At 36.9% G+C, this 25,375-nt stretch overlaps 1 protein-coding gene across 5 annotated transcripts in view; it reads right to left on the bottom strand.

Moving 5' to 3' along the window:
• LOC110453782 (FERM, RhoGEF and pleckstrin domain-containing protein 1-like) overlaps positions 1-25,375 on the bottom strand; it is a 151,657-nt gene that overhangs the window by 92,869 nt on the left and 33,413 nt on the right. For all 5 annotated transcript variants that reach the window (XM_021502927.1, XM_021502930.1, XM_021502929.1 and 2 more), the window contains exon 2: positions 19,274-19,456. In XM_021502927.1, coding sequence (XP_021358602.1) covers positions 19,274-19,375 — 102 coding nt within the window. In that variant the 5' untranslated portion in view covers positions 19,376-19,456. The remainder of the gene's footprint in view (positions 1-19,273; positions 19,457-25,375) is intronic.

Here is a 25,375-nt window from a genome sequence, read left to right as displayed (position 1 = left end):
TGTTATCCTAGATTAATTGTTGTTATCCTAGATTAATTGTTGTTATCCTAGATTAATTGCTGTTATCCTAGATAAATTGTTGTTATCCTAGATTAATTGTTGTTATCCTAGATTAAATGTTGTTATCCTGGATTAATTGCTGACATCATGAAATAAAGGGACATGATATTGACTACGATTTGATACATTATAAGGTGGATGTGAAGTCCAATACATTCAGAGACAATTCAAGCAAATACTGGATATTAATTTGAAACGTCTTTAAGACTCATCTATGCAATAAGGTCTTAATCTACCCAATAGAAAATGCATAAATCTTGGCCAATTTGGGTAAATAATACCAACAAATAGAGAATTTTCAAACTTTATTGGGAAAAATACACAACATACACAATTGGGAATGGGACCACACTTTGGCCCCAAATAGATAAGCAGGATAAAGAAATGCATGGCATAAATGGTCAGAGTTCTGACTAGTAGCACCACAGGATAGTCGACCATAAACAACATGTACAGATTTTGTATGAAGATTTCGTGTCTTGATTTGGACAGCTACAGAAAGATGATATTCTGTTCTACCGTGGATGACATCAGAGGAATCGGGTTCATTTTTCCTTCAAGTCAACATTTGATGTTATCAACAGAATGAGATCTTGACCTTTGACCTGAAGATTGACAGAATGAGGGTGAAGATGAGAAGGCTACAGCACTCTATAAAGCCTGTATCACAACAATCTAAGCTCTGATCTGGCTGTACAAAACAGTCCTGGTAAAACCTACAATATCTGTTGTCAGAAACACAATCCACGTTGTGGTCTTGCTGTACAGAACAGTCATGGTAAAACCTACAATATCTGTTGTCAGAAACACAATTCAAGATGTGGTCTTGCTGTACAAAACAGTCCTGGTAAAACCTACAATATCTGTTGTCAGAAACACAATTCAAGTTGTGGTCTTGCTGTACAAAACAGTCCTGGTAAAACCTACAATATCTGATGTCAGAAACACAATCCACGTTGTGATCTTGCTGTACAGAACAGTCCTGGTAAAACCTACAATATCTGTTGTCAGAAACACAATCTAAGCTGTGGTCTTGCTGTACAGAACTTTAAACCTGCCTCACTATCAACAATAATCTGGGCTGTGATCTGGCTTTTCATAAATTTTGATTAAAAGATAGTGTTGAGTCTATGATTGAAGCAGTTTGAAGAGTACTTGAAGCATAGATTCTTCAACTGAAATATATACTTTTTTGGAGAATTTGAGACAATGCCTGTTTCATATCATTATACAAAATCTATTTTCAATTTATTCAAGGCCAAAATTTGTTTTTAAATTATATTTCATGAGAGATGAATTTAAGATAAATGAAACAAAACTACAGTGAGGTCAGCAGCCAATAAAGTCTGTCGAAATATGAACCAAATTTATCAGCCAATGAAATCCCTCAACTCAAAATCTGAATAACAAGTCAGCAGCCAATGAAATCCCTCAACTCAAAATCTGAATCACAAGTCAGCGGCCAATGAAATCCCTCAACTCAAAATCTGAATAACAAGTCAGCAGTCAATGAAATCCCTCAATTGGAAATCTGAATTAGAAGTCAATGAAATCCCTCAACTCGAAATCTAAATCACAAGTCAGCAGCCAATGAAATCCCTTAGCTTGAAATCTGAATTACAAGTCAGCAGCCAGTGAAATCTATGAAAATCAAAAAAATCTTAAAGCACTGGGTCTGAACTCAATAATTCAACACCTCTTCAAAATGTATCATTTTTTGCAATATCTTTCACTGACATCAGCTGATCAAAATGCATCTTGCAGATAGTTACTACGTAAGGTAAACTTCAGCATTAATAAAAAAAACTTCCAGTTTACCTCCACCTAGAAATCGGCATTCAAATAAGGCATTTTAATTCAACAGTCAATCAAAACACATCTTCTATCACAACAAATCCCAAAACTCAGCAGTCAATCAAGGACCTTTACAGGAAATATTTCCAGTCACTATTCAACACTATCAAAATGCATCTCGGAGTATATCTTAAATCACAATGTAAAAGTGAATCAAGAAAAAAATATTGTGTATTCCAATTCACAAATCATCAGCTGATGCAATCAAAGCGTATTCAAGTGTATATTTTAAACAAGTGCTATAACAGTAGGAGTGATACGGATCACTTCCCAGTCCCAGGAGCACCCCCATTATGCCCGATATCAAGGACAGTGATCCTTTTTTGTAACAACTCTATTGATCGTCTCAACCTGATGTCTTTATACTCTTGGTAATGTCATATTCCAACACATAACATCATGAAGAGGAAGTAAATTTCCCCATGTAGTTTCCGTCCCTATAAATTCTACATGGGCTTGCCGAGCCAGGGAAATCAATTTTTCAAGAATCTCAGTAACCATGATGCAATGTTGATAGGCATGAAAATAAATCATTGTCAGAAAAGGTTTACGGATTTTCGTCACTTAAAGCTGATTTTTTAAGAAATTCCATTTCTGATGGTATACCCTATACATGACATGGGCTGATATAATGATCATTTTCAGAGGAAATTACGAAACAATGGCTTTATATTCGCGTCTCTTAAGTAATTGCCAGTGCAGATACATTTTCTGCATCTAAATTTATTCTGACTTGTGATTTGCAATCAATCAGGCTCACAGCACTTTTCCATCTACGCGTTAAAACGCTAGATATAATGGTCCAACCACTGAACTGTGACTTAAAGTACATGTCTGGTTCAACTACACACTATCACACAGGTCACACGTGATGTAACACAGATGTTTTACATCGTTTACTCCCGTTATAGCAACTGGTCTGAGTTAGGCTGATTAAGCAATGAAAAGTGTTAGCTGATGAAAGACCAATAACAACTACAGAAACCCACCAATCACATCTCCCCCAACATAAACCTGGTGGGTTGATGATCTATATAAAATATAACAGAAATGGAATGCTAGGTTTGATGTTGTAATCATCCAATTTTTACTATGTTATGATAAAAACCAATCTGAGTGCCAGATGTATAGCAACAATGTGCATTCTGTATCTTACTGGATTTTCAATACAGCTGGGAAGTTCTTTTTCCACTGTTTTCTCTTCCAATTTTACATAATTATGTCATAAATTTCCAATATGCCTGGTTAGTGCTGCTCAAAATTGCATGTGAAGACACAAATATGTCAGAATTTGATCTCTGTCCGTGTTTTGCATAATTGTGACATAAATTGTGCCGAGGCCTGGTTAGTGAAGACACACAGATGTTAGTCTGTCCCTCTGACCTGGAGCTGGGACAGAGTCACAACTAGACACTCGCTGGTGCTGGTGATGCTGACACACAAGGTTGATGCTTTGTACAACATCACAATAACCATGCATTTCACTGTCACTTTCACATCATTTTCATCTGTGCACAAAAAATCTTCCAGACAACTGAGAGCTAACCTAGCGTGTACACCACACACAGATTACTTAGCAGTAATAGATAACATACCTGGAAACATCAGTCAATATAATAAATGTTACATTAGTCCACAACATTAGTCCACATAAAAAGTTTATACCAATCCACACATAAAGTTAACCTAACAACAGTTGTTCATACAGAATGCAATAATTTGACAAAAGTGAACCACATATACAGTAAGTTGACCTAACAAACAGCAGTCCACATAAACAGGCAGCCTAGCAACAGTAGAGCACAATAGGTAACCTAGCAACAGTAATCCACGCAAACAGGAAGGCGTGCAACACAACAGGTAACCAAGCAACATCAGTCCATACAAACAGGTAGCCTAGCAACTGTAGTCCACAAAAAGTAAACTAGCAACAGTACATTGTAGTTCAAACAAATTATAACAGTAGTCCATACCTAAAATAAACCTGGGACTTGGTGTGTCCTTATAGACTGGGTATCTACAACAATGGGATTCGGTATACCTACAAGGTTTGTTTACTCCCTATTCGGCTCTCTATACATTTTACCGCTCTGCCATCTTCCCATTGGGAAATAACACTTATTCACTAATTAATTGATTATGCAAATGTTCCCCAGCCTAGGATTGAATCTATTTCCAATAGATGTCCACCAAGAAAATGGTAAAACACATCATGGCAATTCTGTTGGGACTAAACATTTGTCCGCTGTGATAATAAGCAGCCATTCCGATTAGAGATGGAAATGTTCCCACTGATAATGCCCAGAGATGGGATTAGGTTCTGGCCGCATCGTGTTGGGGATGACCATGGTTTTAAAGTTCTGTGTGCAATTATATTAAGGCAGCAACCCTGATGGTTTCCCAGATAATGAATCAATATTAGGGTATATACAAACACACCTATGTTTGTTACAACAGATCATTCAATAACAGGCCTGATACCTATCTACCTATATTCTATAGGACATTCAAATCAATGAGGGCCCCATATTAAGCATTACTTCCAATATGGAAAAATATTAGAATCCCAGCGAAACCTATTAAGCGTGACTGATACCATATAGATATATAAGCACTTGAGATAGGTTTAGTGTGACTAATGATATACATTTTGCTTGCACGAGAGAAACAGATTCTGTGACTAGAGATATAAACCAATAGGGACACAGATATATAGCTTGACTGACAATCTAGAAAAGAATTAGAACAACAAATTTAGATTTAATTTTGATATTGAGATATAATAGAAACAGATAAAGGGTAATTTTAATATCTATCTCATTAAAGCAGCATACACTTTAATGTCTATCTTATTAAAGCAGCATTAATTAACTTTCACTAGTGCCTTAACTCATTCACCAACCTTTGAATTGGAAGAGATCAAATATGACTTCAAGGGTGAATGAGTTAACACGGATAAATAATGCTTCGATTTTCATAAAAACATGATTTTATTTCCAGACAGGCTAGTCATTTGTAACGTTAGGGTCAGGGGCTTGTCATCTGTAACGTTAGGGTCAGGGGCTTGTCATCTGTAACGTTAGGGTAAGGGCTTGTCATCTGTAACGTTAGGGTCTGGGGCTTGTCATCTGTAACGTTAGGGGCAGGGGCTTGTCATCTGTAACGTTAGGGTAAGGGCTTGTCATCTGTAACGTTAGGGTCTGGGGCTTGTCATCTGTAACGTTAGGGTAAGGGCTTGTCATCTGTAACGTTAGGGTAAGGGCTTGTCATCTGTAACGTTAGGGTAAGGGCTTGTCATCTGTAACGTTAGGGTCTGGGGCTTGTCATCTGTAACGTTAGGGTCAGGGGCTTGTCATCTGTAACGTTAGGGTCAAGGGCTTATTTGCGAGCACGAGCTTACTGCAAGTTAAACACACCATTATGCATGACTAATAGTGAGAACGGATTTCAAAAGTTGAGCAACTCTCCATAATACATCTGATAGCCTATCTGTCACTACAAGTGTATTGTATTCAAGCTCAAAATATGTGTAGAAAAGTTCAAGCTCAAAATATGTGTAGAAAAGTTCAAGCTGAAAACGAAACTGCAGCCGTACAAGTGAGATTGGTGGTTGGACAGATTTGTGGGAAAGCAGTGAAGCCTGATGGAGGAAAACTGCAATTTGATTGCAATCAGTTACAACAGGTTGTGTTATTACTCAGGTTTTACACTAAAGTGCACGGTGTCGAGGTGGTTATGTAGTTCTGTTTTATGGCCTGCAGAAGGGAGGCTATAATATATCTCCTTTCTTCATGGCAACTAGGAATTTATTTAATCAATAAGTAGGCATACCTTTGAGGTTACCGCTACATTAACAGGTATACTGAGTCAATAAAATCCACAGAAATCATGTGACAGGAATTAAAATTTTCAGCAATTAAGAAATGAATCCAGTGGTAGCTGGTGTTTAAGATTTAAGGTCCTTAAATTAACTGAAAATGTACAAAGGAAAACAGTCTTCCATAATCATGTTTATCAAAACAAAACCAGTTCCCTTTTGCCCTAAGAAAGTCAGCAGGAAATCTCAATACCTTCAAAAGAGATATAATTTGAATTATAAAGAGGAAAACAATCTCCTAAGCCCCTCAAATATAAGCATGAAAAAATCCCCAAGAGCCCCATACCAATCAGGAGACAATGTGATGGTGGTAACAGGGACAGCCCTAACTTAGAGACAGATCATTGTGATATGGTGGTAACAGGGACAGCCCTAACCAGGAGACAGTCCATTGTGATATGGTGGTAACAGGGACAGCCCTAACCAGGAGACAGTCCATTGTGATATGGTGGTAACAGGGACAGCCCTAACTTATAGACAGTTCATTGTGATGGTGGTAATAGGGACAGCCCTAACTTAGAGACAGATCATTGTGATGGTGGTAACAGGGACAGCCCTAACTTAGAGTCAGTTCATTGTGATGGTGGTAACAGGGACAGCCATAACTTAGAGACAGTTCATTGTGATGGTGGTAACAGTGACAGCCCTAACTTATAGACAGTTCATTGTGATGGTGGTAACAGGGACAGCCATAACTTAGAGACAGTTCATTGTGATGGTGGTAACAGTGACAGCCCTAACTTATAGACAGTTCATTGTGATGGTGGTAATAGGGACAGCCCTAACTTAGAGACAGATCATTGTGATGGTGGTAACAGGGACAGCCCTAACTTATAGACATTTCATTGTGATAGTGGTAACAGGGACAGCCCTAACTTAGAGACAGGTCAGTGTGATGGTGGTAACAGGGACAGCCCTAACTTATAGACATTTCATTGTGATGGTGGTAACAGGGACAGCCCTAGCTTAGAGACAGTTCATTGTGATGGTGGTAACAGTGACAGCCCTAACTTATAGACAGTTCATTGTGATGGTGGTAACAGGGACAGACCTAACTTAGAGACAGTTCATTGTGGTGGTGGTAACAGGGACAGCCCTAACTTAGAGACAGGTCAGTGTGATGGTGGTAACAGGGACAGCCCTAACTTATAGACAGTTCATTGTGATGGTGGTAATAGGGACAGCCCTAACTTAGAGACAGATCATTGTGATATGGTGGAAACAGGGACAGCCCTAACTTAGAGACAGTTCATTGTGAGGGTGGTAACAGGGACAGCCCTAACTTAGAGACAGGTCAGTGTGATGGTGGTAACAGGGACAGCCCTAACTTAGAGTCAGTTCATTGTGATGGTGGTAACAGGGACAGCTCTAACTCGGCGACAGTTCATTGTGATGGTGGTAACAGGGACAGCCCTAGCTTAGAGACAGATCATTGTGATATGGTGGTAACAGGGACAGCCCTAACCAGGAGACAGTCCATTGTGATATGGTGGTAACAGGGACAGCCCTAACTTATAGACATTTCATTGTGATGGTGGTAACAGGGACAGCCCTAGCTTAGAGACAGTTCATTGTGATGGTGGTAACAGTGACAGCCCTAACTTAGAAACAGATCATTGTGATATGGTGGTAAAAGGGACAGCCCTAACTTAGAGACAGTTCATTGTGATGGTGGTAACAGGGACAGCTCTAACTAGGAGACAGTTCATTGTGATGGTGGTAACAGGGACAGCCCTAACTCAGAGACAGTTCATTGTGATGGTGGTAACAGGGACAGCCCTAACTTAGAGACAATTCACTGTGATAGTGGTAACAGGGACAGCCCTAACTAAGAGACAGTTCACTTTTAAAATTACATTTAAGTTAAATTTATTCAATTAGTAGCAGAACGCAAAATACATTCCTTTTACAATTTACTATAACAGTGCATTTTTTCAGAATGATTATTCAGTTTGTGGTCTGGTAGTTATATCTTATGATTAATCTGTCGTTAGAAAGATTGTTCTGTTTCTAAATGCTTTGGTGTGTAGATACCTTTCAACACCAAAATTAACAAAAATTGCAACAAAAGAACATCATGTGAATTTGATTTAGATGTTTTGCGATGCTTCTCAACGTGAAATAACAATAAAGCATCATACAGTAAAAGTAACAGCAAACGTATCATACATAGATATGAAATGAGAAATGTTACTTTTTTTCCTTAAACTGATGATACATAATTTGTTTTTTCAGTTAGAAATCCTATTGTAAATTTGTTACTAGTTGCATGCTTCAAGATCAAATCTGGATTCACCAAGTATCTTCTCTCTCTAGACATTTTAAGGCCATGAAAACACAAATACTTATTCAGTATAACTTCTCCAAAAATAGCTGTAGGGCGATTTTTTTCTTCCCTACCTTATTTTTAGGAATTTATATTGAAGATTTTCCCTTTAAGTGTGTTAGATTTTGAGTAGTAGAGTATTACAGCAAAACATGTGAATTGCTATGGAAAGTGAAGGTTTCTTGAACTGTTTAAAACATGTTTAGTTGGAATATATACCAGCTTCTGTAAAGTAAACATATATATATATATAACGGCCTCAGGGATAAAATGGTTATTCATTTAGATTCAATCAAGATTGACTGGCCACACTTCAAGAATCAAAAATCAATCTAGATTGGACACCAAATTCAATCCTAGTCGTGGTCTTGTTTCATCTTGAATTGGTCAATGCCTATTTCATTTGAGCATGGCTATCTCTACTGAGTGTAGATTGCATTGCGTGATACATGGTATGAATGCCACCCACTAGAAGAGTTTCCGGTGTTGGCAGAGCATTACTGTGTAAGACAGGTCTAGTACAAAGATGATTCATGCTTCAATATCAATCATATCAAAAATAATTAACCCTTTCAAGCTAAAATGTATCAGAAGAATTACCTATCCCCTTTTGATCACATCCAACAATGATGATTAAACCTTCTCTTCCACCCAGCCACAATAATTAACCCTTCCATTCACCTCCAACCCTCATAATTAACCCTCCCATGTCAACAAGGTATTCTACCATCATATCTAAGTGTGTACTAATTGCTAAACCACTACTACCTAAGCACCAGACACAAATTACACTCAGGGAGGTATAAATACATATGTCGGGGCTACACCATTAACCTCTCACCATCAGTTACCTACCTTGAGTTTGACTCTTCAGTCATTACTCTGCTTACTAACCAGAAAATTTCAAAGAAACTTGATTTCCAATGTAGTCCTTTGGCAGACTTGTACTTTAAGATACTCAATGCATTAATTTTTAATTAAGTCCTTGTACCAGTACTTCTGATATATTTCAATTCATTTTATTTTATCTAGCCACAATGCTCTTGAAATAATAGAACTTTTGAAGTAAAGATCTGTATACTGTCAACAGATCCTTTTACCAGACTTATCTACCTTGACGGAACTTTGTAATGATTCTCCAATAAAAGAATTAATGTATCATCACCAGAAATATTTTATTTAATTATGGCCACCAAGCAATTTCAAGAAATTTTATTGTTGCTACCAATGGTGTATTTTTTCCTGCACAAAAACATTACCGAGAAAAGGCCCAGACCAATAATTTTAAAATAATCCACACAGTATTGATTATTTTATATTTTCTGACAATAGACATCAAATGTCAAATTTTGAATTATTATTGAAATGTTTGGGGAATATTTGTGCGAGCTGTATTCCACTGCGCGACGATGTATCGTTATCACCTTGTAAGTGGATTCTGTAACCGATCAATACAGCAGCTCTTAGGTATGATGACATGGCATGAAGATGCCACGGTCGTTGCCACCATACATCCCTCCTAGTAATTGTGGCCTCAAATTTACAATTCAGCTCTTACCAAACCTATAAAAAAACACATGTAACCACAGACCTGGTTGTCTAGCCAACAACCTTGTCTACATGTGTGATTTCGTCCCCAGAATGTCTGATGACGTTTCGCAACCATATGCAATTAAAAAGAGAAGCCTGTACATTACGTATAGGTGTGAACCAATAGCTGAATGTAGTCCTTAGGTTTCTCGGCTAAATTTACTAACTCAGGATGTCTTAACCTCCACTGCACCAGTTTACTCAGGGGTTGTCGCTGAAAATGGAGTTGAATAAATCTTGCTTCGGAATGACATTAAGGAATCAAAATCACAGACCTCTTTATCAGTGCCAAAAGAAGGTGTAAATCAGCTTTCAGGAGCCGATACGTTCCCAACATTAGAACCTACTTAACATCTCAACTCCCACTCGATCTTGACAAAAACCGTGTGTCCCCATCAGGACGGAGACTTATCTGGTACATTTCACCTCGTCCGGTGACACAACCGATCCACATGTCATCGCGGATGTAAATGTCAAGTTACAGTCTGTCGAAAATATCCCGTTTCTTAATTCAATTTCATTGTTCCTCATGCAGTGTATTGATTAGAACAAGTCGATGTTCTTGGTGATGTCTTCACCAAAGGACAGGAAACGAAAGGTATTAGCACTGTAAAGTATCACCAGTGACATTTTAACATTGGAACTTTGTCTTTTAGATACCAAACTGTCCAGAGTTAGGTTTTGTCATATGAACCTATTGGAGAAAACTTGGGAATATCCAACTTTCTTTAATATTACGCAACAAGAATTACATGTTCCCCTTGACAGGTTATTAATTGTTTATACCAGTGTCTAAAAATATGTTTACAAGAGGACTTCAGAGTCAGATGTTTTAGTGGTTGTTTTCTAATTCATTCTCCTTTTGCTACTAACAAGCGACACAAGTTTCTATATTGATATCCATGTTCATCTTGACAGACAGGAAAAAAAATCTTCCATTCTTTACTTTTATGTTGGTTTGATAATATATTTTTAATTACTGCCCTTTTCTACAATCAAGCCAGATAAAATCACAACAAAATTTAACATTGGGCAACTATAATGACTCAAAGAGCTATTTTATCAAGGAAAATCTGTTCTATTCTAGAACCTTGTCAGGATAAGATCATAAAGGGGTTTGCACCTTGTATTAGTGATCCAGCCGGTCCAAAAATATCTGATCTAAAAGATCTAGTGGTACAAAAGCTCTCTCGATGGCTTTGTCTCCGTAATGTGTCCTTAAAGAATTAACATCTAGCAGAGTGCTTTTATTTCTGTTTTGAACAAGAAATTGTATTGGATACTGTGGTTGTGTGGCAAAGCGGATATAGCACATTCTCATTTCACCAATGCAAGATGGCCAGGGTTTGATTCCCCAATTGAACGAGAGAATGTATCAGATCACCTGCCAAGTCATGTGGGTTTACTTCTGCTCTGGGTATTCCCGATGTACTAGTAAGTCTGCATCAGTTGGCTAGTCTGTTCCTATACCAGACACTTTTGCTTGCTAGGTAGACTATAGCGATCAATAGTAGACTAGAAACCAAACACTACTGGGAATTTTGACAGAACCACCATAAGTCTGGAACATGTTTAATGGTTGTATGTAGTGGAATCCAGTCCTAAAAATGTTAGTGCTAAACATTTCTAACGAAATCTAAACAAACAACGAGTTCACCGAACTAACCACTGGAAACTCAAACACAATATGAGGGGGAAGACCAGACCTATTACACAATCATTTCCTCCAGATCAGGTAGATTTTCTACAGCTATAAAGGTCACATTAAATCAGGCTGCTTTTAGGCCTGATTAGATTAATAGACAATGTTCTAACCATTTTTCAACCATAAACTACATTGGGTAGAGTACCGAGAATCCTGTGGAAAATGTCACTGGGTATATATACTACAGTATCAACCAAACCAGACAGCCCCTGTTTTACAGCCCTGTTCTACACCTAGTAAATCAAGCCGCCAACATGATAACCCACACATCGTCAATGTTTAGAGCCGATGCTACTACATACCAATACATACCTGGTGTAATAAAACACGACAAGTTTACTGCATGTCACCCCGTGACATTTCTACCGATCTATGTATAGCTTTGTCTCCATTCCCCTCCTACCAGCTTCTTATTCTATTGCTTGTAATATATCATGTTTAATCATTGAAATATCCATGCCGTTGGGCCCAAAAGAAATCTTCCTCTCTTGGCTTAGAATGCATATTATATCAGGGTGTAGAGCACAACGTATTCTTTAATGAATGCTGTTCCTAGCTAGCTCTAGACACTTGAGTCATTTACGTAAGGTCAAGTTTGAAATATTGATGACGGGTCATTGGTGTTCCCATATAACCAGAACATATAATACACCAATTCCATAAGCATACGACTCCTTCACTGAAACAACTGGCCTTCAGTCCATTAGTCAATAACCCGATCTCTTTAACCATAATCTCTGTAGAGCGAATGTATGGAGATCCTTACATATTTAACCAAGCTTTATTTTAAGGTTGAATATCCCATCACTTTTCTTTTAACATACATACAGAAGAATTGTTTTCCTCGTTAAATTTGTTATTTTCTCTATATTCATACCAAGAAATGTATAGGTTGCAGGCCTAGTTTAGGGAATCCAAAGCAACGTTGCGGCAAAGCACAGACATAACTAATAGCATGGCTAAAGTGTAAATTATAATAAATATATATTTCTAAGGTATATTGATTTTCCAAAACAGGAAATGCCAAACAAACTGGAACTCTCCTTTGTTGGAGATACAAAACTGAACTATATCTTGGACACTAGAGTTCATTTTTTGATCAAACTAAGATAAGCATATCTAGACAGAAGTTCATGGCAATTACTGCAAATATTTTGAGGGAGGGGGGATCGTGTTGCTGGATGACTTAATTTCAACATATGCCTTAATCAGGACTACACATTAATCTCTTATCACTTTGTCTATGACACGTCCTTTGTAGAACACAGAATCTCTAATAGTCGATGCCTAATCTTGACAGAACATAATAAAATCTTTAGAATACGACCTTCATCACTGAAGACCATTACACAACATCAAAGGAGCCTTAAGAAAAATACGACAGATTCTATTTTCTAACGTGACACTAGCATTAAGCCAGAATGATTCCATACCAAGGGAAATGAAATAAATGTATGCATGCATTCTTTTAAAAGCAGGTTGAAATCATTAGAATCCCTGACTGCCGTGGTACAAATTAACATCCTTGGAAACAAAAACAGAAGTTAGGGTGTATCGAGATGTAATAATACCAGTTGAAGTAAATGCACGAAAATCATGACAAACATTTACTCTGTAAACAAACCATAGTTTCTGTCCATTCCGGTGATGACCAGTCTGTGAATCTGAAAGCTCCTACATACTGTATTTACCATAATTAGCACCCAGGGCACTTGATAAAGTTCCTACATACTGAATGTACCATAATTAGCACCCAGGGCACTTGATAAAGTTCCTTTATACTGTATTTACCATAATTAGCATCCAGGACACTCGATAAAGTTCCTACATACTGTATTTATCATAATTAACACCCAGGGCACTTGATAAAGTTCCTACTTACAATATTTACCATAATTAACACCCAAGACACTTGATCAAGTTTCTACATATAGTATTTACCATAATTAGCACCCAGAGCACTCGATAAAGTTCCTACTTACAGTTTTTACCATAGTTAACACCCAGGGCACTCGATAAAGTTCCTACATACTGTATTTACCATAATAAGCACCCAGGGCACTCGCTAAAGTTTCTACTTACAGTATTTACCATAATTAACACCCAGGGCACTCGATAAAGTTCCTACATACTGTATTTACCATAATTAGCACCCAGGGCACTCGAAAAGTTCCTACATACTATATTTACCATAATTAGCACCCAGGGCACTTAACAAATTGGCTGAAGGGGGGCACTCGTAAAGATACAAATTCCATAGGGATGTGTCCAACAGTTACAGCCACTGACACAGCCTAACTGTTGGACACATTCCCATGGAAGATTTAAATGGTTTATTTTTCTTAAACGCTGGGAAACAATCTGAGACATCAGTTTCTGATGGAGTATATATATAGTACTTTACCTTTTGTTAACCTGAGATGGCCAGGATGGAGGGAGGTGTGGAAAGGGGAAGGGTCTGGGTGTAAACTTGTTTGGTTTTCAGTCTCTCCCTTGCATTCTTACCTCAATATATCCCCTGTCACCGTTAACATCAATGATCATGATCATACCAACGATGTTTTAATTTCTGTATCACTAATTCTCATATAATTCTTTTGTGTAGCATAATATCAAGGTTTCTATCATTAAAGAAAAAATACCTTTTTAGTTTATCAATTTCCTAATTTATGACCTAATTTGTTTTTAATGGACAACTGGACAATTTTGAATAACTCTGCAGAAATATCTTTACGGCTTCTTACTCTGAATATTGTTTGTTTTAAATATTGTTCCATTGATTTCCATTTCTCCCAGAAGAAAGTTATTTGTTTTACTGCCGTCAATAAGAAACTCTGTGTTTTACAAGCCTCAGCAAGTTGTAGAAAACATACAATGCATTAGACAGGAATGGAAGATGGATTACATACAGAGGTAATCGTTCAAATAATGTCAAAACTATTCCTGATAAAAGACAGAAAAAACGGCTGGCATCAGTGAGGGAAACACTATTACTAAAAGTGCATCCAATCCAAAAAGTTCAAGTAAGCTCCATTTTTCAAAAGAAAACCTGCTTCATTTCATACAAAACCAAACGTTGTTCCCAGTACATTATACAGTACATTTGTACTAACCCTATTTCAAAATCTTGTCAAAACATAGTATTTGTAACGAAATTAGTAAAAGATATATATTCTAACTGGAGATCACACTCTGACGATGTATATTAAATATTTTAACAAGAAATTTTCTCTTTTGAATTCTGAGAGATTTTTTTGGTTATAATTAAGTGTATAAGAACTGTATAATTGTAAATTCAACAAGATCTTTGTTAACATACTATCTAGGATTGCCTATTCCAAGGTACCCCTGTTCCAACCGAACACACTATCTAGGATTGCCTATTCCCAGGTACCCCTGTTCCAACCGAACACACTATCTAGGATTGCCTATTCCAAGGTACCCCTGTTCCAACAGAAGACACTATCTAGGATTGCCTATTCCAAGGTACCCCTGTTCCAACAGAAGACACTATCTAGGATTGCCTATTCCAAGGTACCCCTGTTCCAACAGAAGACACTATCTAGGATTGCCTATTCCAAGGTACCCCTGTTCCAACCGGACACACTATCTAGGATTGCCTATTCCAAGGTACCCCTGTTCCAACCGGACACACTATCTAGGATTGCCTATTCCAAGGTACCCCTGTTCCAACCGGACACACTATTTCCGGGACGTTCACTGGTAATTACTCTCTGATGGATCACCGGCACCTTGCAGCAGCGTGCATGAGGTACTGTTTGTTTGTGCAGCCTCTGGGTTATATCGGTAAAGTTCCATAGGAATTAATCAAAACATTTGAAACGGATCAATTTTGACAAGAAAATTTTGTTTTGAAACATTACACTGGAATTTTGCCAACTTTCTCTATAATACCTACAGAAGCACATATTGTTTAAGTCACAATCTTCTACTGTTTGTAAGACACTTGATGTTCCCAGTCTTACTTGACATTGCCAGTCACTGGAGGAATATATAACATATCTTAAAGGTTGTCCCCAAGCTTTCACAATGACTTATTAGCTATGACAGTTAATTAAAGAAATTAGAAAAACAGTTCTTCAAATTTCACAACAAATGGAATTAAAGTCTTTATTTTGTAATGGTATAACTTAGACAAGATAAACTAGGGCAAGTTTATTTAAGTATAGATAATTTAATGTCAATTGGACCAAACTGATTTACATACAGTTAACTTACTCTCAAATAAACTGGGTCAAACTGATTTACATACAGTTAACTTACTGTCAAATAAACTGGGTCAAACTTATGTACATACAGTTAACTTACTGTCAAATAAACTAGGTCAAACTTATTTACATAAGTTAACTTACTGTCAAATAAACTGGGTCAAACTTGTCAATGTATGGTTACTATATACATTACTGTCGACAGATTACCAGCAAACAACTAGGTTTCTCATCTGAGAATCCCATCACTGATCCATTGTTTCTGCTGATTTTTGAGAATGACCTTTCAGAACTTTCCAAAAATGCTAAATGCCGAAACACTGATTACGACAAATACTTTGGATTTGTGTGTGCGTGATTTACCTCCCTATTCTAGAGCACTGAATCAACCAAACAGTTACTAAACCCTACACATTTAATTCATGGTAACAAAAACATCTTACTCACAAACAGTTATAAAATTTATGTTATAAAATAATTGAAAAATGTATATTTAGAATGAATTCTAAACTTAACATGAGTCATGAAAGGATATCTTAAGAATTATGGCCCTGTATCCATTTTGTAAGATGCTATCAGGTAAGGCGGATCTAATATTACGTTATAACTGTGAAGAACGGGGTAAGAACATGCAAATATTCACCACAAATGAAACCAAGACCAGGGGAAATACAAAGAGATTGAAAACCTACATACAAATTAGGAAACTGTATGATTACAGCAATACAGTGTTTCTTATTTTAATTATCCGCCCCAACAGGTGTCAAATTGCACTGATTATCACCTTCAAGATAACTAAGTGAAAACAAAAACAAAATGATTTCTGATTCAAGATATTAAAATTTCTAAATTAGGAACATGAACACGGTTTATTTCATGGGCCGACATTATTTTTTATTTTATTATTTGAACCTGGATGAACTTCCAGGAATTAAACAATTTGTGCCTACCACTGGATGTCTACAACCTTCTAATCATCCAATAGTCAATTTTTGTTTGCGTATAACACAGAAATGTTGGCTCAATGCCTAAGATATATATTAGACGATGTATAACAATCTGCATGTCGAGTCTGACAAATTTTGTTGACACCAGAGCAGAGTACATGTACACTGAAGCAAATTAAACTCTCCTCACTGCGATCTCTAACAAATTTTATCGTGTAATTTTACGCAGGCCTGCATTTCTGTATAAAACAAAACAAAGGAAATGTACTGGAAATAATGCTGTATCAATCCAAATAAAATGTCCCTGTTATCCTGACGATGAGAAATAACGCTGAACTTTTAGTGTAAATTATGTGTTTACAAGGAAAACCGCAATTTAAATGAGGTAAAAAGGATTAGCCATCGGAGTGCAATTCCTCAATCAATCTTACGATTTGTCCAGTTCTCCGAGGCGTCCATTAGGGAATGTCCTGTTGGTGAGCCTATGGTTTCTAATGGTTTGTCAGGACGCGATCTGCCATACCCGCAAACACCGTGGAGTGCATGTCCACGGAATATAATTCTACAGGAAACCACAGCCTCTCTGCACATTTACAAATTGACTAGCAAATGTCATCCTTTTCCTAGATTCCACAGTAATTTAGTTCTGTCAATTTGTATAGGTAGGCAATGATGCATTTCAGATAATTGGACGAGCTTACGTTCCTGTAGCTATCTTGGTGGGGTTTTTTATTTACGATTTTTCGTCCCGATTCAATAAATCGACTGAGATCAAATGCATTTGATGCAAATGTGCTGGCGAAATTCACCACTGATGGAACTCCCCGAGTAAAATCAAAGCTNAATGTAAAATGTTAACGGACGACGGACGACGGACGACGACGGACGAAAACGGATAGCAATAGGTCACTTGAGCTAAAGCTCAGGTGACCTAAAAACAATGAAACTTAGGTTTAGAAAATTTTACTGATTAAAAAGAATTTGTTTCCTGTGCTAAACATTAAAAGATTGTACAATAAACCCTATTTTTTATGCCAATTCTTAACTAATATTGCAGACATACCACTATACCTATCAGAGTACCATTTTAAAGCCTGCTGTTTTATGCCTACATCCTAAGCTTAAAATAAGGACAACTTCCAAGCCATACAAGATACCATTGTGAAGCCTACTGTTTTAGCTTAGTATGAGGAGATATTGTGGAGAGTTTTCCAGCAGCAATCTTCTACTAGCTTTTCTCCGACTTGTTTGAAACTTAGAATCAGACCTCAAAGTTATCAAAATTATAAAAGTTTTGGAATCAGACATCCAAAAAGTTGAAGTCTAGAGTCAAATATCCAAGAGATAAAACTTCCTAAAAACTTGGTAACACAGAACTTCGTTGAACTTGTAGCACAAACTTCCTGTATTTTATAAAATTCTTGTTCTTTCTAAGTATATGAAAGATTGTAGAGATGGGGGTAGTTTTATGTCTATCCTGACCTAAACAGGAGGACATACCATGCCCAATACACACTGCCTAGTTTACCATTGCAAAGCCTCCTAGTTTATGTCAATGCTGAGCTAACTCTAGCCCAGTCTATGGCCGATAAATTGTCTAGTTTGTGTGAGACATGGGGACTTTTCCTCTACAGCAAGGCACAGTGCACCAACACTCTGTCAATCCCTGCTGTCTGGAGGTGCTACTACCAATAGATTACTAGCTCTTACTCCGTTGCCTGTTCTTGTATCTAGGTTTCCCACTCATCACTGCCTGTCTGGCTAAGCTTTCACCAGTTCAACTATTCACCTTATTAACATCAAGGCAGTTTTGAAATTACACAATCAAGTGTGACATTACACATTTAAAATCTACCAAGACTAGAGAAATTTTCTTATAAATATTACAATGAATTCCAAGTTAACAGAACAACAAGCAAACCTTGAGATCACAAAGCTTTTATTTTGAAATTAAAGCCTGAGGTTGGTGAAGCAAAATTCTATAGAACTAAATGTGGCTAAAGAGGCAGTAGTGTTTGTATGCTTTCCTGTCTTAATTTACATACATTTTTTCAAAAAAAAATTTGAATATTCAACACTACACAAATAGTTCCCGAGTAATATAATGTTCCCTGGAGGCTGGAAATAAATATAAATTTTCCCCTAAAGTGTCAAACCAAGATTGAATCAGAATAAGAACATCCATCACCAGTTAGTAGAGAAATCTCAACAGAGATTTCAGACATTTTGTCCAGGACGAGCAATATTACAAGTTTCTTTTAGATATTTTCTGATGCATTGTATAACTAAAGAGTTTAACACCAAGTCAGCGAAGCTGAAAATATGGGTCAGTGACCTACATTCCATTTACACCCGATATTATTGGTGAAGTACTCCTCATAAAGATGTATCTACAAATGAAATTTGGTAACTATTTTACTTTTAGTTATTAGAACCACAAAGTCAAACAAAGATGTTAAGAACGATGGTCAGCAGGACCAATGGATAAATAAACACTTACTGTACTAAAATAATAATTCACAGGGGCGTAAACATGTACCAAATATGAACTGAGATATTTTACAAAACCTATCATTTTTTTATATATCCTAACCGGAACACTCTGCTTTCCTGACCAGGATACCATTTACCACAGTGGTGTAAGGGTTAATACATTATAAGACAAGAATTGACTATATTACTTACAGGGACCTGGAATGCATGGACGGAGTCATCCAGGAACTGGATGCGGAGGTTGACAATTTTCCCCTTCCTGGGGGCCCCACCGCGGGGCAGCGAGTCCCCCATGGTGGGCCTCTCTAAGGCTGGGCTTTCGGCTGGTCTGGGAGAGGCTTGACTAAATCCATGTCATCCTGTCACATATTACACCTGAAACACAGGTAAAACATACAAAAATTAATCAATAGTTGAACACCTGGAATAATATGTAATAAAACTAAATCATTTTAATCTATAGGTAAAATTGTCCAGTAAGTTGATCTGGAGTAACAATTACCAGTAATAGGGGAAACGTAATATAACTAAGAACAAAATGTTCAAGCTTAATTTCTAAATTATCAAAAGAAAAGAAAAAAATATTGTGTGTAAAAACCTGCCTTCAATCTATGATATTTAATAAAGAAGTGAAATTCAAGCTCTGTGACCTAGAGGGCAATGCAATACATCAGTCATTATATACGTTCAAAAAAAGTAAACATAGCTTTTACTGTTTCAGCTCCATAATTAAAAGCAAAAATTTCAGAAAAAAAGGAAAATCAATCTCTTAAGTGTTGTCAAGATTGAATGTAATCACACCTAGAAAGGCATATGCACTGAAAAATGGTTCATTCGAGACCTTACAAGTACAGTGCATATATACACTTACTATATACCATAAATACAAGAACGTGATGCAACTTAATACAAAAATTCATTAATGACTAACTGTTTTAACTATTTAACCTTGAACCTCGTAAAAATTGTACTTCATAATTTAGTGGGAACTGATCCGCATCAAGATGTACAGACAGTCACATTTGCAATGAGATGACTGGGAGGTTGACACCCTACAACAGGAAGCTATACCTTGCCGACATCCATACATACCAGTGCAATCTGACCAGGCACTCTCATTAACACAAACAGAACACAGAATATTTCATAGGGTTTGTTTCAACTTGCATTTTTTTCTATCTTTTTGTGATCAAAGCAGTAATTGATTCGGTACAGTCATTTCTCAATTCCAGCATACTCTCAATTGTTGCATCATTTACATGTCAGAGCATGGTCTCCATTTGATGTGTACAATAAATACTGCATGTCCATATAAGGGCATTGCCCCTCCCTCTACTCTCCAGTTGATGTGTACAATGAATATTGTATGTCCATATAAGGGCATAGCCCCTCCCTCTACTCTCCATTTGATGTGTACAATGAATATTGTATGTCCATATAAGGGCATAGCCCCTCCCTCTTCTCTTCATTTGATGTGTACTATGAATACTGTATGACGATATAAGGGCATGGACCCTCCCTCTTTATGTAACTTGTCCAATGTAAACTGTACATTTAGTGACCTTTGAGGTCACATGACACTACACCAATACCTTTACAAACATTTCCTTCAATGATTGACATGGATTCAGAGTGATTATTTTACAGAATATCACATTTTTTTTAAATTTTCAACGCATTTCAAGAAAACTTTCAATTATTTGAGAACCTCTTCATAAACAAAAAGTGTATTGAACTTGGATATGGCTATGTTTGGGGTTTAACATCCTCGCAACAGCCAAGCAGGCACATGATTGAGTTTGGACAAACATGTATGAAATATATATTGAACAGCATAAGCTTGGCAGAAGAAAATCATTTATGCTTTCGTTTCATGTCTACATTTATTAAGTCATTCGCAGCACATCATAAACAGTGTTCTTTTGGTATAAGCCTCTCCTGTTTAACACAAGTATGTTCGCAGATTGTATGTAAAATGTTGTGAATGCAGTTCTATATGGAGGTCAATGTAAGCCTATTGTCAGGATCTGATCAGATACATTATGTATATCCTATACTGGTCCACTAGTGCTCTTCAATCTCACTGAATGCTAATTCCATAAAGCTAAGGGCTGTATAATATTTCTACCCACTTTTACCTAATCCCTTAATTCTCTATAGAAGCAAGCTTGTACGTACAAGACCAAGGGCTGATACAGCACAAGTGCCACTTCATTTAATGCTGCTACATTTAAGTTGTAAATATCCAAGAAATTTTATGTTCTTAAACTTTTCATCTCAACACTGTTTTCTAGGCAGTTTTGCACTTCTGAAGTTCAAGCTATTATCTCTTGAAACTCTTCAAACATACAAACATTATCTCACATCTGATCAGAAACATGTTTACTGACACTGGCCAACAGGACTAAGAGTACCAGATACTACAGTGTATTCTGTCTGAACCGGATATAACTTGGACCTAAATATTTGGCCAATTAAGGATCCCTGTGCCACTGCACTGTGGTTTTCCCTACATACTGTAGGCTCCCCTTAACTTCCATCCCTGTCCCACTGCACTGTGGTTTTCCCTGTATACAGTAACCTCCCCTTAACTTCCATCCCTGTCCCACTGCACTGTGGTTTTCCCTGTATACAGTAACCTCCCCTTAACTTCCATCCCTGTCCCACTGCACTGTGGTTTTCCCTACATACAGTAACCTCCCCTTAACTTCCATCCCTGTCCCACTGCACAGTGGTTTTCCCTATATACAGTAACCTCCCCTTAACTTCCATCCCTGTGCCATTGCACTGTGGTTTTCCCTGTATACAGTAACCTCCCCTTAACTTCCATCCCTGTCTCACTGCACTGTGGTTTTCCCTATATAAGGTAACCTCCCCTTAACTTCCATCCCTGTGCCATTGAATTGTGGTGTTCCCTATATACAGTTACCTCCCCTTAACTTTCGTTTGGACATAACTGTAGCACAGTTTGGCTAGACCACTCCCGTTGACTAGCTACCTCAATCGGTTAGAGCAGAATTTTAACATTCTGAGGTCAAGGGTTCCAATTCCTGTCTAACCCCGCTGAATTTTTACACTTAGATACGCTCTTACAACATTTTGAATAAATACACATTTACATTGTATGTAATTTATATTAATATCTGAAAAGTAGAACTGATTTAAGAACAAGTTCTATTTTTTTCTTTTAAGGTGCATTTCCCCATATCAGACTATAATGTTTATCTACCAGAATAAATTAACAGATAAATATTTAATTTAAACCTAAAAGTGTTGCTATGTTTCATGATGAGATTTCACCAAACTGGAACCTTTTCCCGTATTTGAGTTGGGAGTCCAGGTTATCTCTGATGTGTTGGATGTTGGTAATCGGACCAGGATTACTTGGAACAACCACGGGGAACTGTTGGCGGACAATTACTTCCCAGCCATAAAAGGTCACAGGGGAGAAACTATAAAAGGGAACATTTGCTATAAATACTGAATGAGAAATTGACGGATCCTGGGCAATATGAAGGCCTGCCAACATCTCTCTCTTACTCGGCATACACTGTACGTAGTACAAAACTACAATATTGTCAGACTTTCCCGCATCTGATATTATTAAAAAATATTCTGTCAATATCTTCAGAATTGTTTTCAAAAACCTCCGACATTTGAGATTTCAATTTTCTAAATTGCATGTTGTAAAACTGAAAATGTTTCAGGAGTACAAACACATTGCACCTTTCCTTACCAAGAAAGTGAAAGGCGTTTATATAATCATAACCTACATAATCCACCAACCTTCAAAAAGTCACTTTAACATCATGATACGCTATACCCTATTTGACATAATCAGTGCTCTGTGCTGTGACATTTGTGAAATAATTTTTGGTACATATTGATAAAGACACTGTTAGATATCCTCTATACATTAATATCAATATAGGTACAACGCAATTTCAAAACCAGTATGTTCTTAATGAAAGATTGAGCCCGTAGGTATATTCTGCTTATTAAGTTTCAATAAGCAGTAAGAGGATCTGATCACAAAACAAACTTCTGATCTGCGGTGCTACAAAAGTGTCCTGTGAACTAAATGAAGGGATCCACATGCATGCTACAATGTAATAATTCCCCAGAGTTGTAGCTAAATTTTTAATGGACTGATTTTGTTCTGAATATATCGACATCTTAGTTATATCATGCCTTGAATACAGCATTACTACTCAGAAAAACATTTCTCCTGTTTCCAATTCAATTAACTGCTAACAAATGGGGTTTTATTTTTACATAAATTTCCATTAACCTGTTTCTTTTTAGTATTATCTAATCATTATAGAAGATCTACAAATGGTGTTGGAATGGTTTTGGTCAATCAACCTCACCCAAAAACCATGTGACAAAGATGAAAATAATTAACAATTATAAATTAGGCAATTTTCTCCTAATTGACAATTCCTTTTTTTGAGAGAAAAAAATCAGGAATAAGTCAGTTAAAAACGTTCCATAAACTGTGACTCATATCTATGATAATATTCCTTATCAAGGGACATAACTGTGTAATTTATGCCTTCCGGGGACCTATGTTACGACACATGGACCAATCCAATGGCATTGACGGCGATTCCCAAAGGCTATAAGATAAGGATACAGATAAACTCTCAATCATTTCTGTTACAAACAGTGGCCACGGCTGATCTTCATAACAACGTGGAGATATGGGTTGAAAAATTCACAAAACATGAATTACAAAAACTCGGGATCTTTATCACATGGACCCTACTGAAACAGCGTTTATAACAAATCACATCTATCCGTATTATTTCTAAACCGGAAATCTGCATTTAAGAAATTTTTGCATAAAATCTATTGAAATTTTTATTTCTTATTGACAAGCAGTTGTTACAGACAAAAGGAAGCCAAAATTTAAACTTTAACCTTAAAATTTAACATTGAGCACAAATTAGGAGGCACTGCTTTCAATAGATAGTTTTATTTTGTAACTGAAATCTACTTTATTGGGCGTTTATTGTTATAAAATCTTGCATGATAGCCAATTTCTGTCAAAATTTTGATTTCTTACAGATAAGTAGTTGCTAAAGCCAAAATATACTGCAACATTTAGCACAAATTAGGCGGCAAAAACCTTTTGCAACACTTTCAAGAATGATTCAGCTTGAATAATGAATACCTTAGTTCATCACACATAGTATTCAAATTGCAACAAACTTAACAGTCTCTGTTTATTGAAGATGAACTTTGACAACATGTCATCTGTCAACCATCGGAACATATTTTTCATGCTGGAATGACTTCAAAATCTAACATGGTGGCAAGTTTGAGACATGGCTGGTTATGAAAAAAAGTTGAAGATTTAACAGTGAAGATTTAAGTACAATAAAATAGCTATCAATTGAATCTCAGAAAAACAAATGGATTGTGTCCCTAAGTCCATCTCAACATTTTACCATCTAGTTCTACGCATAACACATATGTTGGCAAAGGTAGGCCAGAAAGTGGAGGCACAAGATCTAATGTCTACGATTGGTATTTTTACATAATTGGCGTTAAAGTCTTCACAGATAACACCAAGAAAACACTGAAACCTGTCCAGTTTCCTTTTAAGACTTTAAATAAGTAATAAAAACTAAAACAATGACTGCAACATAAACTGGGCCTCCATAAGCATGTGTCTTATCTAACAAGACCTGAGACAGACCAAACTGAATGTAGGGTACTAAAAATATTTCTGGTATTAAGTACATACTGATACCGTGTTAGTTGTCCTACAGAATGGCTAGTTACATCAGCTTTTATAAGAGTTGCATATCGTATCCGACATAATAAGGGCACCATGTGGGTTAAAGACATGCACCAGCTTATAGGGTGCTTTTATTTAAACACATTTCAAAATATCTTCACATCAAGAAAACACTGTTCTTTTTGTTTTTAACGAGCAACAAAACAAATTTAAATATTGACCAACAAAATGAAGCCATGGCAATAACCATGAATTTATCTGCATATCAAACACTGACAAACCCTTCAAACCATACACTGCTATCCCCTTACACCATCACACTTAATGAACGTAGGGCCCCTCTGAATGGAATGCTTAACATGTCTAAGTGCTGGGAAAATAGCTGAAACACATTTCTGTACCCAATGGTGTTGTTAGTGTTATTATAGGCAAACCAAGACAGACCAATACAGACCAAGACTGCACTCACTGTACTGAGGTAGGGGGAGAGTTGACAGCTAGCCATGCACATGGAGAAAGGGGGAATGAATGAGAGGAAGCTAGGTTGG

Source organism: Mizuhopecten yessoensis, unplaced genomic scaffold (genome assembly GCF_002113885.1).
Source record: "Mizuhopecten yessoensis strain PY_sf001 unplaced genomic scaffold, ASM211388v2 scaffold7507, whole genome shotgun sequence".
NCBI lineage: Eukaryota > Metazoa > Mollusca > Bivalvia > Pectinida > Pectinidae > Mizuhopecten > Mizuhopecten yessoensis.
Note: the sequence above shows the minus strand (reverse complement) of the source record. Positions and strands in the feature narration are given on the sequence as shown.